At 42.8% G+C, this 16,905-nt stretch overlaps 1 protein-coding gene across 1 annotated transcript in view; it reads right to left on the reverse strand.

The window, feature by feature from the left end:
• Positions 1-1,012: 1,012 nt before the first annotated feature.
• Positions 1,013-16,905, reverse strand: part of SNTB1 (syntrophin beta 1) — a 100,836-nt gene continuing 84,943 nt past the window's right edge. The window contains exons 4-7 of the mRNA XM_015856228.2: positions 12,514-12,653; positions 6,095-6,291; positions 4,514-4,704; positions 1,013-3,492 (exon numbers count right to left, since the gene is read on the reverse strand). Coding sequence (XP_015711714.1) covers positions 3,400-3,492; positions 4,514-4,704; positions 6,095-6,291; positions 12,514-12,653 — 621 coding nt within the window. The 3' untranslated portion in view covers positions 1,013-3,399. The remainder of the gene's footprint in view (positions 3,493-4,513; positions 4,705-6,094; positions 6,292-12,513; positions 12,654-16,905) is intronic.

Raw genomic sequence — 16,905 nt, forward strand, 5'->3', positions numbered from 1 at the left:
TCAGCTTTATTTTCATTTATTTTTTAACAAGCACCTTATTTCACAGTTTCCCACTAACATGTATGTTCCGATATGTATCCAAGCATTTCTGGTGGTGAAGTTTCTATACTTTACTTTGGAAAAAAGGTCAAACTCCAGAATCACAGACTCACAGAATCGTAGGGGTTGGAAGGTACCTCCAGAGATCACCGAGTCCAACCCCCCTGCCAAAGCAGGTTCCCTACACCAGGTCACACAGGTAGGTGTCCAGGAAGGTCTTGAAAATCTCCAGAGGAGACTCCACAACCCCCTGGGCAGCCTGCTCTGTAAAGAAGTTCTTGCATACGTTCATAGGGAATTTCCTGTGCTCCAGTTTCTGGCCATTTCTCCTTGTCCTGTCTCCACACACTGCTGAAAAGAGTCTGGCCTCGCCACTTTGCCCCCTCCACACTTATAGACCTGGATCAGGTCCCCTCTCAGTCTTCTTTTCTCAAGGCTAAACAGATCCAGTTCACTTAGCCTTTCACAGGGGAGATGCTCCAGGCCCTTCACCATCTTTGTGGCCCTCTGCTGGACTCTTTCCAAGAGATCCCTGTCTTTTTTGTACTGGGGAGCCCAGAACTGGACACAGTACTCCAGGTGAGGCCTCACCAGGGCAGAGTAGAGGGGGAGGATCACCTCCTGGGCCACGAATTTAAAGGGGAAGGAAAATGTTCTTTTTTTCCATAACCACCCCTAAGAAACAAAGCAAGACACGTGTTGGCCTTGCTCCTTGAATGCAAGGGGTTGAACAGAAATCTTTCATGACTACTCTAACAGCCCAGTTAAGTATAAGCAGTGTGCTGCTGACACTGCATTAATACTTTGTTGAAATTACTTTCAAAGTCAACACTACCAATGTAATGATTAGTTCTTTCAGGTTACTGAACTTGGAACAGCTGAGATTTAGAACATCTTCTCCCCAGCCCTGAACTGAAGGACAACCTTCTACATGGCTTGTTTGGGTATGAAGTAAGCTCACCTCACAAAAAAATCCAATAAATGACTTTATTAAATATATTCTTTTCCTCTAAAATATAAATATTCACTATACTTTTATAAATGTGGAGTAAGTCCGTATTTCATTTATCTATCCCATCCAAATATGAATCAGTCCAAAATCTGAAAATGAAGAAATAGCATCTGTAATTATCATTATTTTTCTATAAATATATATAATAGGAACTTTCTTTGCAAACTGTTTAGTTATTCACTTATACTTCATATAGTACTGAGCACCTTAGATTACATATTGTGTAATGTCATTGTTGGTACTAATAGAGGAATTTGAGATATTTACAATGCACATACATGTTAAGTATAACATTCCAGTGATTTGTAAATGTTAAAGGAATAAGGAAATAGTGCAGTACAGTTTACATATGCATTTAACCTATCCCACAGAATGCAAGTTCTCACTCTAACCTATGGAACTTTACAGGAACCTGTGTCCAGATTTTCAAGTTATGCTCTGAAACAGCAATGAAATACTTTGCAAACAGTGTCCCGAATGACCTTTTAAAACCATCATCACACAACAATTTACTTGGCAATGTGAACCGAGTTCATATCCAAAAGCTCAGCCTCCGGCGTACCGACTGCTCGCCACTTCTCAGAAGATGCTACCCCCGAAGCTTCCAAGCAAAGGAGACCCAAATAACTGCTGCAGGGGGATGTGAGGATGGCAGCAGTAGCAAAGCGAGAAATGTGCATTTGGAAATTATTGGTAAGTTATGCAACATAGCTCCTAACTTGTGACTTTACACGAGGCATTAATTACTAAGTGCACGTACCATGACAGTTAAAAACAAAGTTCACAGATAGGTAAATCGCCTTCAGACTTTTCACTGGAGAGGCACTGGGAGCAGGGTTGCTGTTCCAAATGTCAGTGCAGCTGTTGTTCTGAAGCAGCAGCTTTCACTATTTGCAAATTCATCATCTTAAGTTTTCAATTAGCTTTGATGGTTAAGATACCTATGGAAACCACCACAGTCTAATTCCTACCCTGTGATATGCACTATGATGTTTAAATCTCAGGACTTAGCTTAGATGTGGAACCAAACTGTGTTTTCAGTCTTTGCCAGCCAAGTGATGTTATATTGAAAGTCACTGGCTTTCTGAAGAATAAAATAGAAATAGTATGACAAGCAAATTTCTGCAGCTTCTGATTACTTCCTACATAATTCCTGTCCTTCAAAGTGTCAGTATAGGGCAAAACTCTAAAAGCAAACGGAAACCAACTCAACATGAAGCTATTCTGTTGACAATTGAAGAACAACCTAAATGCAGTCCCTGTTCTGTTTCTATTCCCACCCAACCACATGAAGCTGACTGAACAGTTCCAGGACCAAGCTGAACACACAACCTCACAAAGAAAAGCAACTTCACTGCAAAAGAAAGTCTTCCTCCTCACAAATTTGGAAAATCAAGGCTGTACAACCAGACTTAATAGAGCTCAGGGGTTGATAAAGTTGGAATAGGAAGACGGGAAGCTCCTAGTATGATCCAGCCTGGCTTCCTGCTGGAAAACTCTCAAGTGGAAATGTGCAGGCAGGAGCTCAGGTCACATGGCCCATTAGATTCGGCTGTCTCTTACCTGAGCCTGGGAACCTGGGCAGCTGAAGCTCCAGGTCATTAGAACCATTCTTAAAAGCCACTGTGAAAGCACACCCTGTGTGTCCATACAGAGGAAGCTCCCCTCCCACCTATGCCCTGCTGCCATCCCTACAGGGAGCGCTGTATCACACCCATTGCTAGGAATGTACACAAGATGCCTCTATCATTTAACTTGAGAGCTCCCATCAGCAGGGACTGTGCAGCTGGTCACTGACCACCTCAGTATTGCTTTAGAGCACACTACTCACAGAGGCATGTCTGCACGCTCTGCTGGGTATGCAGCAATGTGTTCTGATGGCTTCTCACAAGAGACTCTGCAAGTGTTGTGAAGGTTGGAAGAACCAACACGTGACTTCTAGGTGTTGGGACAATCTTGTTTCTAGAACTTCCGCTTGAAGAACCTTGAGTTTGTATCACAGCCAATGCCCACTCCTATCAGCTTAGCCCTTTACTTATTCTGTATTAGCCAGTACATTGAAATAAGCACAATCGATGATTCTGAAATATTTACACATATGGTACTACACTCTTTTACTGTCTGATACTGGATTTAAAATCCCACTATTTACACTGTTTTCCTTGTCGTGCCACCTCTTCAGCTGATCATAATTTGGCCTTGAAAAGTTGACAGAAATGACCGAGGACTGGGATAGAACCCCAGTCTGGTGCAGGCTGCTTGCTGCTACAGGTTGCCAGTGATGACTGTACTTCAGATGAGCGTGGTTGCTCCACTTCTCTTTGAAGAAACAGATGTGTGTATCCCATTTATGCCACCAAACCAAGTCTTGTAATCTTAGCTGACAGGAAGGAATGAATGATGAACACAATTGGTTTTGGACAGGAATGAAGGTCCAGTTGCTGAAATTAAAGGAAGAAATCAAGTTGAAAATAATTAGACTAGATTACAGCTCAAGCAACCAGTAATTTATGAAGCGTTTACTAAATTAACTGCTGTTTGGTATTTTCAACAGACTTCTATTAATAACAACCCTTTATTACAACATTCTGTTTTTTCTTTGCATGCAGCTGCAAATATTTAAGTCACTAAGGAAATAAGAAGCATGTTGAGAGAAGATGAGATCTGTGTGCCCCTGCGCTTACATCCACCTGGGCAAGCACTTAACAGTGACTCCAACGCTGTAAGCCCTGTTGTAAGAGTTTCAAACCCTCGATGTTTTCAGACTCTATTTCTGCCTAGGTATGGTGTTATGACTTCTGTGTCCAATATCATGTCCTCAATTTTTTCCCTATGTATCTGCTCTTGGTCACTCCTGAAGCCAAAACGTAGTACCATGACATGACTGTGTATGGCTGCTCCAACAGCACTGTCAAAGGTGATATAAAAAACTGAGCAGCCAATATGCTCAGGAACCACAAGAAGATTTGGCTAGAACAAAACATATTTGCACACATAATTTACGGTATCCAAACTGTAGGAATAAACATTTTTAGGTTATGTGACAGCTAAGTTTAAGGGCTAAGCAGACGGTTTGCACTACATCTGTAGTCCCCATTTCTTCCCACAATTAGACACTGAAAAGTGTCTAAACCATAGTTTGTCACTTTACAAGAAGTACATCTGTGCATGTTGAAATTATTAATAACATCTCATTCTTCAGGTCTTCTACCCACAATCACTTAAAAAGGGCAATGGATACACATAAACATTCTAACATCTGGCTATACACAGATCTTGCATTATTTTACCTTTTTCTGTTTTTAGATCACCTCTTTCTAAAGCCATATCATCATGCTGCACTGGAAGCACAGCCATCTACATATTGGTACTGGCCCGCTCCTGTTAATGCTGTTCCACCTCCACAGCCTTAGACACCAAATAGATGGCAATGTCCATCCCTCTGCTAAATGCGCTACTTACAATTTCTCCATCTTTTCCTCCGAAGTCTAAATAAAGCATCCTTATCCCATCGTCTGAGGACATTTTCAGTTTTTCATAGGGGTACTGTGCAATTGTCTTAGAGAAGGCACCGTCTTGTGGTTCAGTTGTAAGAGAGAAACCATGTTCGTAATGGATAGTCAAACGGCACTCCTGGCTTTTGTATGTGCAAGCTGAACAAGGAAACAAAATTCAGACCTGAGCACTCTTAAAAGTAGCAATTTGCATTTTACATTCAATGTGAACACTATCTTGTGGAAAACTAAGCTGTTGTAGAACCAGGTTAATTACGTTTGAATGATGAACCTGCACATTTGGATAATCAGATGAAGTCATTCTGCTGTGTAAGGTCCAGGCAAGTTTTGTTAGCTGTGGTCTAAATACAGGGTTACAATTCTGCCTGGAAATAACATGGCCAATGTCAGTTCTTACGCTTACTCACTGCAGTCTTCCTATAACAGTGCACACCTAAGTGCTGACCCAAAGCAGCTTTCTGAAGACGGCTCGAGATAGCATTCCCCCTTCCCAAACATTGACAGTCACAGCAATTCTTCTTGTGTGACAGAGCTAAACCCAATGAATGTGTCACACAATGCGTGACAATGTTAGAAGCTTGAAAGGGTATCCCTGCAGAATTCCAACAAACACAAAGACACTCTGGAGTCCTCATTAGTGTCACAGTAATTGAAAAAGGGCCCAGACAATTGTATATAATAGCAACTGCAGCAGAAGTCTGCATCCTTCCCTCAGCTCTGAAACATGCCATAATCTAAATCAAAAAAGTTTGGGTGTTCACATCCAAATTCTCTTTCCCTCTCTCCTCCTGTGAACTCCTGTGACAACCAAGGCTTTTTACAGGCTTTTAAGGCCTGATCTGGTGGGTGGCAGCCCTGCCCATGGTATTGGGGTTGGAACACAATGGGTTTTGAGGTCCCTTCCAACCCAAGTCATTCTATGATTCTGTGATATGACTTCTAAATCCTTGGGACACTCAAGGAAAAGATGTAGCCAAAAAGTTCCAGAGCTAATCTGGGCTGGCATCTACCAGACCACAAAGGGCATGATTCCAGAGTGTCTGCAGCTAACTAACCTTTGTTAATTTTGCAAGAAGAGAAATGCAGAAACATGGCACACGCTCAGGGAGGGAAATGACCAGTCACCACAATCTGGCTATTGATGTGGATTGTATTCCTTTTCACTCTTTTCAAGTGTGCAGAGCTGGGTGAATATATAACCAGCTCATGCCTATGAATCTGCCTGTCCTCCCCTGCCTCTTCCCTTTGCAGGAAAAGCTTCTGACAGGCTCACAGAAGTCTCCTGACTCTCAAAAACAGAGCTCTTTTTTGTGGATTTCTGGACAAGCCTCTGGAAGTTGCTTTTCCACGACACAGACCAACACAACTGACTACAGAATCACGTCTGGGGCCATTGAGGAAAACAAGATGAAATGTCAGAATGACAATGACTGTGTCCTTGTTTTGCAGTACTGACTGCAGGTATTATACCAGCTAGGGCTGGCTGGAAAACAGAGTGTGAAGAAGCAATGCTGTGTCTGCTACTCACATGTTGTGATTTCTGTGATGAGCTCTGCAGAATTGTGACAGCCCTGCACGATGCTCCTTGTCCACAGTGAGAGGTCTCTGCTTGTCTCTGTCCTGAACAGGTGTGTTTCAATGCCTTGCCTCGTACCGGTACGGGTTGCAAAGGACAAATCCACCCCAGACTGCGGTGAGCCTTTTCCTGGACCAGAATGCACCAACCTGAAATGGGATTGGGATATACATTGGTGACTACAACACAATGTTATCAGCACTGATCTGCTTCCACAGAGGACACTGAACCATTGCTGCAGAAAACTGTAACTAAATCACACCCTGAGTAAAACTGCTTTGTCCATCCCTAAATGCATGTTGTTGGGAGTATAAGAACTCACATCTCTAAACTCAAACCTGAAGTTTTGCAGAGAGCCAGGACTCCCTCACTAATTGTCCACAACACTCCTCTGGATAAGCAGAAGAGAGAAATCACCTTCTGTATGTGGTGATGGGGTTTGGTGACAGATGGAAACACACTCAGCCACAGTGGCTGGATACTGTCAAGCTGCTCTTGCCATAAAACTTAAACATATGCAGAAAAACTCTACAATAAAAGAGTAATGATTCCCATGAAGGCTGAAGATCTGTAAAATATGCAGATGCCATGCGCTGCCTTGTGTATACTTTTCCCATAAGGTACCTGTAAAATGCAGCTATTTGTAACCCCAAACTTCTGTTGCATTTTGCTGCAATGAAAATTTCTTTGACTGGCACAAGCTGTTCTTCTCCCAGGATTTTGGAAAGTTTGTCCATCACGGCCAACACTGACTGCACAAAACATTTTTAGGAGAGAAAATCAACGCCTCATAATATTTCATTCCTATTAAAGTCTATCCTTGTGGCTTTTTCCCACAGAAGAATGGGACTGTGAATACAGGATATGGCGCCAATTCAGCTGAGAGTAATGAAATAGAGAAGCTCCTCATACTGTGAGCTCCAAGCACCAGCCATCAGAAGAGCCACAAAATGGGACCTGAGAAATCCTTCTGAAAACTTAATTTCTACCCTGTGCCAGCTTTTCTGTAGGCAAACAATATATTTGTAAGAGACCATAAAATACGTACGTAACACGGCAGCAGAACATAAGCTGGAGCATGGAACATTAGGCTTTATGCATTATCTACTGAATACTGTTTGCCCTCAGATTATTGTATCACATCTGGAAGGTTAGCTGGCATCATAAAGTAGCTGTTTTAATAGGAAAAAGAAAGGCAAAAAGAAAAGAACAGCAACAACATCATCTTTTCAGTTACTGGAATGTTAACCATAAGACATTTGAATGTTACCCAAACTCCCTGGCAGTCCATGTTGATTGCTGGGATCTGCACTGTGCCCAGCAGGCATCCCCCCGTTTCAAGTTTGCTCACACTCAGGAGCCAGTGAATTTCTGTGCATTCTGAGCCTCCTCCTCCATCACCCACCACCAGGAGGGCCGGGAGACAAGGTGCAGTTTGTTGTTACAGATACAGCTCCTTTGTACAGGCTTCAAGAGCTGTGCTAAAAATTATTCTTTACTACTTCAGGTACCGAATGCATCACAGATGGTTCAAAGGTTTTATTTCCTTTCAAAAACACCCCAAATTCCCAGGTCTTCATGCATTATCCATTGCAATCAGGCTTTCCAGAATATGAATAGAATAGAGACAGGAGCCATTCTCTTGCAGCCTTCTCACTCACATTATCCCAAACTGCACAAACAGGCAGGGGAATGTTTGCTGGTATTCCTGCAGCACCACTAGCATGGATGTACTCAGTTCCACACAGGTGTTCCTGAGTGCTCCCACCCAGAGCTGCAGAGCTGCCAGAGGGCACAGCAGGTTGCTCATGGTGTGGGCTGCTCTCTGCATGCCCCAGGGAGCCGGCAGGGCACCTGCTAACCTTCTCTAATTGTTCCCTTGTCTCTTTGGGCTCTGAGGACCTTTTTGGCATTAGTCTCTGCAGGTGCGCAGTACAAGATGTGTGCAGTACAGCACGACATGCTGGGGGAGACTCTGCAGGACCTACACTGTACTGCAAGGGTATAAGAATTTGAAACATTTGCTGCAACACAGCAAAATCCAGCGGCCTCTTCAAAATGATATTGAAACCAAGACTGACATTCACAGCAAGTGTTCAGCTGCTCATTGGAGACTGATCTCGGGAAGCTGTGCTACAAGTGCATACACACCACTATAATCTGACCTTTCTTAGGTTGAAACCACTCCTTAACCCTTAACTGACTATTTGAAACCCACTCACGGACAGCTGTCAACTTTTGAGACCTCTGCACATTCAGCAGTGCTTCTTTTGGTGCAGCTCAGGATACATTTGGCTTTCTGGGCTGTGAGGATACACTGCTGGTTCATGTCCAGCTTCCCATTCACCAATACTCTCAGATACTTTTCACCAATCATAATGTTTGTAACGATGGGTTGTTCATGTAAAAAGTTGTATTTATGTAGGTAAGTCACCCAGACTGCCCTGTGCTCATAATCACCAAATGTTTGCAGTCTATACTGGCATCAAGCATCAAACTGATCTAATATTTTCTGGTTACAGAACTCAGATTTGCACAATAGTTACTTGAGATACTTGATCTTTGACCAGAGTGTAACATGTGCTTGTCTTTCTTAGCTGATACATAACGCAATTTGATTGCAGATATTTCAGACGGAAAGGCTTAAGCTCCCATTCCCATGTTGTAGGGAGGCACTGTTATTCCTTCATCAGGCATAAGGAAACATGGAAACAGATTATGACTAAAAGGTCCTTGGAGTCAAGGCTATGAGCTGGCTGCTGTTCCTCCTGGTGCAGAGACCTAAAGGAACAATTTAAATCTCCAGATCTCAGCTTTATATGAGCTATTATTTATATTCTATACAGAGCTGCCTAGAAAATATTTTTAGATCTTAATAGCACCCGTAGGTTGAAGGCAAACTTATCAACAAACAGAAAGGGCACGCTGAAATTCTGCTTGTTGAAATTCTGCTTATTGAAATACTATAAGTTTGTAATCTTTCTACCACTTCTCAATTTTCTCTCCTCATTAAGTCTTGGGTAGATTAAGCATGACTCTGTGCAGTATCTGGCACTGAAGTTTTCCAGTTTCAGCAGCTTTTCAAATATGCATTAGCTAAGCAAAAATGCTTTCCCAAAGACTCATAAAAGTCTGAAAGATGGGAGCAGCCAAGATTACAACATGTGGTCTGCAAACTTTCCAGGTGAAAAGTTCTCAATTGCACTGATCGATGAACAGAAGGGATGAAAAAACAATCAACTGAGCATGAACACAGCAGTCAATACTGGCAGCAAACTATGTGTGTTTTCTTGGTGTAAGTACCTGGTGTGACAGCACATAAAATCAGAATCCTGTAGGGTTTTAATCAAAAGCATCCACACAAGTAGGTGTAATGACTTAGGGACTCTATCAGTTATTGCAGACCTTGAGGATTCAAGTATTCACACGTATTTATCAGATTGTGGCTCAGTTCTAGATGTTGTCTTTGGTACTTTTGTTACCTTTCCACCTGTTTGTTAGATTACAGACAATGCACTGACGCTGCATATGTGTGTCAGCACACTCCTGGCACTGTCATCCATCCTTTCCAGCCCCAGTACTGAGGACCGTACACTTTATTCTAGAGAATCTAATCAAGTGCTTCACCTGCACACTGAATCTTTGCAGAACCTCCTCTGCCTTAAATACAGCCCATCCCATTCTGTCCACCACAGATCCAGAGAACACGCTGCCTTGGCCTCTGTGTTCCACCTGTGAATACTTGAAAACTATTGGCACATAGAGAAAGTTTTCTTAAGTATTCCCTATCTCCAAGGGAGACCTTCAGCATAAGAAAAAAGTGGAGCTGTTGGAGCAAGTCCAGAGGAGGGTCATGAAGATGATCAGAGGGCTGGAGAACCTCTCCTTATAAAGACAGCTTGCAGGAGCTGGACTTGTTCAGCCTGGAAATGAGAAGGCTCTGGGGAGACCTCACTGCAGCTTTTTAATACTTAAAAAGCACTTATAAGAAAGATGGAGAAAGAGGGGAGATTTAAATTAGACATAACAAAGAAATTCTTTACTATGAAAGTGGCGAGGCATAGGAACAGGCTGCCCAGAGAAGCTGCGGATGTCCCACCCCTGGAGATGCTCAATATGAGATTGCATGAAGATACACATGATGATGTGTGGGCAGGTAGGGGAAGGGTGAGCTGGCTGGCAACCTCAAGCCAATCGGGGGCTGATTAAAAGAATAGACCAGCAAAACAAGGCACAGGTGTTTCCTAGCAGTGACAGAGCAGTAGGACAGGTACATGTGCAGGACTCATTATACTGGAATTCTAAGGAGTTATCATGAGATCTGGGCAGCTCCACCATTGTGTGAAGGTCAGAAGGCCATGGAGTTGTAGCCCTAATCTCCTGATGGCAAAGAACACTTTGCTCCTGGCAGAAGGATGATCCACCACAGTAAATTGACTTTGCTGAAATGCCTTTTACTGCAAGCTGAAATTTATAAATTAGTGATTGCCTCACACCTGTGACTCACTAAGGACATGCTCGGGCTTTTATCAGCAGCCACCTGGGTCCAGCCAGCAGGAGGGGCTGGAGGTTGGGGTAATCATTGTGTCTCAGCTGTGCTGACCACAGGTAGGATCTTCTGCCACTTTAAAGAAGAGGACCAAGATCTGCTGGCAGATGACACCCTGAAGGAATAGGGAGGAGCTGCACTATGTTCTGCTGGTGGTTTCCATGAAAAGCAGCAAAGCTTGTTTTGGGGCAGAAGGAATGTGGTCAGATAACTTACACTCTATAAAACAAAGTGGGGAACTCATAAAGAAACAGGTTCAGCTGAACAACCCCCATCCTCTGTGGCCCATAGCGGGCAGCAGCCATGTACCACTGAAGCACCACTCCCAGGGAAATCCTGGTGTTTCTTCCCCTCATGCAAGACTCACGATCCACGTGATGATTCTCCAGCAGTTTGAAAGAAGAGCAGAGAGGTATGCAGATATATTCCTATTTACAAACTCAGTTCCAACCACCTCACACTAACGCTATCCAGTACTCCCTTCCTGCTGGGCTAAACACACATTGGCAAGGCATGATGTTGTAACAGGAGGAGCAATAAATCACTGCTGGCATTGGCACATTCTCACAGAGGTGTAATTACCATGTGGTAACACAACACCACGTGCCATTCAACATCACATCAAAGTCCAGTGACGCACCCAGACACAATCTCCTGCTCCAACACCTTACCTAGTTTTCAGCATCAATTGGAATTGACAGATTTCACTGGAATTGTCAACATTCAATGCCACCAGGCGCAGCAGGCTGCAAACTGCAAAGCATTGGGCTCCCACCTTGTTTTAAGGTAAAAGATGGTAAATCAGAACTCGGCTTCCCATCAGTTTGAAAGCGCCATCATGGGTAGGTTGATCAGCACAAAACAACCATTAATTTACCAAATGTAACTTTAAAAAACAAACAAACGATGGTTTGATAGTAAAGTCTCAGCTCATTTAGAGAGGGAATGACTGAGAACAAAAATTAACTAATGAGAGCACAGTAAGAGACCCACTGCTTTTGGCAATGCGCTATCAGCTCTTCTGAAAGAGAACTCATTGAAAATAGTATAATAGTGGCCTGTAGCAAAGCCAAAACAATGCAGCAGCAGCTCTTTCTCAAGCCCTTTGACCGCACTGGCAGAGAAATATGATTAAGACTCGCATCAAGAAGCACAGACAGTTTCCACTGTATAAAGACAACCATGGGAAAACTCAATCTGAATTAGTGTTGGTCGATAGATCCGAAACATTGCAGATGGTTATTTACAACCTCAATTCAAGAATGCGTCTTTCAAGTTCACCACTTTAAACTGAAAAATCCAAGATTTCCTAGAGCTAGAACACAAATCATACTGAAATTATCTTATCATACGTGTGAGACCCCAGGAGCCCCATATCATGGACACAGTACTTCCACATCAGTATGTTCAAACCAAGGCAACAATTTCCCATTTGTCAGCCTGGAGAAGTAGCTGGAAATGTGAATGCTTCTGCGGATTCCTTAGGTCTGCATGCTGAGATAGGAATCTCAGGAGATCAAACTCTCAACTATTTCAGCACTTCCAATCTGCGCCAAACTACTGCATCGATTACCTTTGCAGTGCGATTCTAGCAATCAGCTTTGGCCAGAGCTTGAAGTGGAGGAGAAGTGAGGAGGAACACATTCACATTAGAGGAAGCACACATTAGAGGAAGCTAAACACATTCCCCCATTCAAGAAGAATCTCATTTCCAAGCCATGGCATTTTAGATGTGATCTACAGATGTACAGTTGCTATACAGGATCTCGGCTGATCAGCCATTCTCAATGCTTTTGTAGCTGTAATCAAAAAGCACAGGTACCTGGTGGCTAGGAGAGGGTAGGTGTGCAGAGGGCTGAACCAAGCCTCCTTCATCCGTGGCATGCTCTCGTATATTAAGAGGTCCTTCTCTGTCAAGACCACCAACACTGGCTTCCAGTGTTTCTCGTTGTCTCCTGGCACCTGAAAAGGAGGAACATTTCAATGAAATCAAACAAAGCTGCCATGGTGCAAAGCCTGACAACATGAACACCTGAAGCCTTGGGCAAGACAGTGAGTGAGAGTTTCTCTTAGGCACTTTGACATCTCCAACGTGAACTTACAGCTAGATGAAATAGAAATGGAGTAAAGCATGATGAAATCTGCTGCTCTTGTTGACAATACCATTCCAAACCTCTTTGCAGCCTTCACTCATTACAGGCTGCTCCATAAAGGCAGTAGTAGAAGAACACTGAGACAGAGCTGGTTGTTATTTAGCTGTGGTATGCATGAAAGGACCTTAAATGCACATTTACAAGGGATACCATTCATGTCCAGCTGCCACATTAACCTGAGCGCTAGACACTACTAATGTTGTTTCTGGGTTCAAAACTACTAAAAAAAACCCTGCAACATCACTATTATTTAACAATGACAGGTAGTAAAAAAATACTGCTTTGGGAGCAGATGGGTTTGCTTCTTTCCTCTGTAGCTCATGTTTTCATTGCTTTCGTTCACCATGGTTTTACAGATGTCAGTTTATAGCATAGGGTTGATCTAAAGCATTGACTCAGAGATGGATTTGCATCCACATTTCAAACCCATCTGTAGACAATGTCTAATAAATGGGACATCAAAGCCCTTTACCAGCTGCAAAGTCCAGATGTGGAATTCTGTTTTGCAGCTCAGGCATGTGGTTGTCCACATGGCCACACACTGTGAGGATTCTGGTTTTAACTTAGTTTAATCTGGTGTCTTAAAATAGATGGGAACACAAAAGGGTCTTGGCTTTCACAGACAAATTAATCACTTTTCTTTTAGTTCACGGACAAGAAAAGACATCACATTACACAGAAACAAGCTCACAATCTAAAACCAAAACACCTTGGCTGTGTATTAAAGAAAATTAAACAAATTATGAGACTCTCCAGAGAATCTGGTTGTCTATGTGACTCCTCCATTAAAACTTTGTCCAGCAAAGAGAAGCAGCTGTCTAACATGTGTTTTATGCTTCATGCCAATCTTATTTGGCACATATCTGTGTAACTGGGTACATCATTTGCTACAGAAAACAAATTATCTTTTCCACATAAGAGATAAATCAAAGATTGGCTGGGCTGGGAACGACACACCACGATGTGGTGATTTTCAGATCCAGAAGTACCATGTGCTTTATATGATAGCTTCAGACTGAGAAGCATATTTGAAACATTCTCGTTTTACATGAAGACAGATTCCAATGCATTTCTGAACTTTTAGTGGATTTTAAGCCAGCTGCAGGAAAGCTCCACACAAGAAAATTAAAATCCAAGGCAGATCTTAAGCTTAAGCCAAGGATTCTTGGCTTATGTCATTTTAAAAAGTAAAGCAAGTGGACAGAGGATGGGATGTTACTTCTTTTATTTTTTCTCTCTGTCTTTTTTTTTTAATTCTATGACCACAAACAATCCAAAGACTTTGGGAAGCCGCTTAAAGCTTTCCTCACAGAACTATCCCACCTGTGCATTATTTTCCAACACTGGTTCTGTCATTAAGTGGCTGGTCAGACAACTGTAACTCCAGAATGGCTGGGAAACACTACTCTCAGTAAACCAACCACAAGAAAGGGAATACAACTCATTTTGCCATCTATTCACACAACTGTTTGCTGGACACATGTAAATATCGGGAGCCAGGAATTCTATCTGAGAAATGAGTGGATGCTGCATTTACAACCTGCACAGCAAAACACACAGCTTGGCTTTTGTCCTTCTCAATGGCACGGTGACTCTGGAGAAGCTCCTCTGCCTTAAGGAATTGAAGGCTTGTCCTCAACTCTGACTGATGTGGTCTGATCCAACCTCTCCTTGTAAAGCATACAACAGGAATCTCTGAATGGCTTGGGTTGGAAGGGACCTTACAGCTCATCCAGCTCCAACCTTCTGCTGTGGGGAGAGCTGCCCCCCACCAGCTCAGGCTGCCAAGGGCCCCATCCAACCTGGCCCTGAACGTCATCAGGGATGGGGCAACCACAGCTTCCCTAGGCAGCTGTGCCAATGCCTCACCATCCTCTGAGTACAGAATTTACTCCAAATACCCAATTTAAATCTCTATTCTTTTAATTTAAAACCATTTTCCTCATCCTATTACTATCTGCCCAAGAAAAAGGTTGGTCTCCTTCCCAATAAGCCCCCTTCAAGTACTAGAAGGCTGCAATGAGATCTCCCTGGAGCTTTTTCTTCTCCAAGCTGAACAAGACTCAACTCCTTCAGCTTTCCCTTGGAGAGGTGCTCCAGCCCTCTGAACATCTTCACAGCCCTCCAAAGGGAACGGGTCTCAGGGAGAAAGGAGAACATTGTTTGCCCACAAGAAGCACTATGCAAGAGAAGAGCCCTGGGATGCATGCACTTTTAATCACATTTTTATAAACCTTACTGGTATGATAGCTGTCTCATTCGTAAGGAAAGCTGTTGTAAGCAATACTGCTGCTATTTCAAACCTGAATGTTTTGTGCATCTGAAAGCGTGTCTGTTTTATCCAAGTGTAACAGCTGATCTAATAAGGGATATTGCCTTTCCCTAAAAACCTTGAATTGCATTACTGTTCACTGATTTCAAAGGGGTTTGCATCAGGTTCTAACAGCTGATGCTGTGCTGTTCGTCAGGCAGTCGGCACTTCTGTAAGGTGTCAAAGAGAACATTTTGTCCTGCAGATGGTAACAGCAAATTTTACAAAGTAAGAACAAAGTCTGCAAATGCAACATTAGCCTACAGGGCACATTCAGAACAAATCAGCATGGGAAATTAATCCAGATCAAGCAACAGGGTCATATCAAGCATGAGTAAAATAATAAATTTCAAAACAAGAGGAGAAAGCACGCTGCTTATTGACAGCAAAGGGAAGGAACTGTTCTAATAGTAAGGATATAAAATCTGACATATCGTAACATGAAATAGATCTCTAAGTGTATATTTAAGTATTACTTGAGACACATTTTAAAGGCATGCTTTTAGATGATGATTAGGTCTGGCAAAGCTTGGCAGAATTCTGTCACTTGTAGTAAAATTCTTAGAATCACAGAATAACCTAAGTTGGAATTTCATAAGGATTATTGAGTCCAACTCCTGGCTCCACAAAGGACCACCAAAAATCAGATCCTGTGTCTGAGAACATCATCCAGATGCTCCCTGAACTCCAGCAGCTCAGGCCCTGGGCAGCCCATTCCCAGCCCCCTGCACTCCAGGGCAGACCCTGTCCCTAACCCACATCTGACCCTCCCCTGACACAGCTCCATGCTGCTCCGAGCCATACTGTTATGGCAACAACAGGTACCAGTGCCCATGTCCATGGCCAGCTCAGCTTAGCAGAGCTGAGTCTGGTATCATACCAAAGGAGATCATTTATGTCCTCTCTCTGCCACAGGCTTCCAATGCAAAGTCAGTATAAATGATCTGTTTCCAACAGGCAGCTCACTGGAGATATGTCCTTTTAGAAACAGTTTGGACCTTTGCATTTTCATCTACCAGGTCTCCCTTTTGTAAGTGTTTCCTTTGAATTTCAGTTTCTCATCTTCTTCAGGCTGTCAGGACTAGATGAAAGAATACCTTTAATCTATGAGATTTGCAGAAAAATCACATTAGAGGCCTTAGTCTTTTCTGGAAAGCTGTTTTACATTTTCATTAACTCAAAAGGGACATTTCAATCACATTCTTTATTTAATAAACAAATTATATATTGCCAGCAGACTCCACTGCAGCAGGTATTCTAAACGTGCCCTTTCAGAGAACTGCAAGGTAGCAACTTCACACTTAGTGTTTTAATACCCTTTCCCCTCCCCTGCATCCTTCAAATCCAGAAGCTAAAATAGCCCTGCACACACTGCACGGGAGGAGCAATGTGGAAAGAATTTTCTGAAACATCTTTCTTGCCATTTTCAGGCCTCCCTTCACTAAATATATCTCAGTGCCCAGAAGTCAGATTAGACACATACTGGGATATGTTCTGCTACGTATTTCTTGCCATTTCATGGTCTTTTGATGAAGGACTATGTCCATGTTCAGAATAAATTTGATTCTCTTAAGGAAACCTTGTTAGCAGTTCTTGAAAATAACAGCTGGGACTGCAAAGTATTTTTCCAAGATGAACAGCAGCAAGGCAAAAATACAACATGCCAACAGCACCGTATGCAATAATGCTTTTACTTCTGCAAGCTCATTTGATGGGAGGCAATTTTCAGTGCAAGAGTGGGTGCAAGCAA

The sequence above is a fragment of the Coturnix japonica genome, chromosome 2 (assembly GCF_001577835.2).
Source record: "Coturnix japonica isolate 7356 chromosome 2, Coturnix japonica 2.1, whole genome shotgun sequence".
Lineage (NCBI taxonomy): Eukaryota > Metazoa > Chordata > Aves > Galliformes > Phasianidae > Coturnix > Coturnix japonica.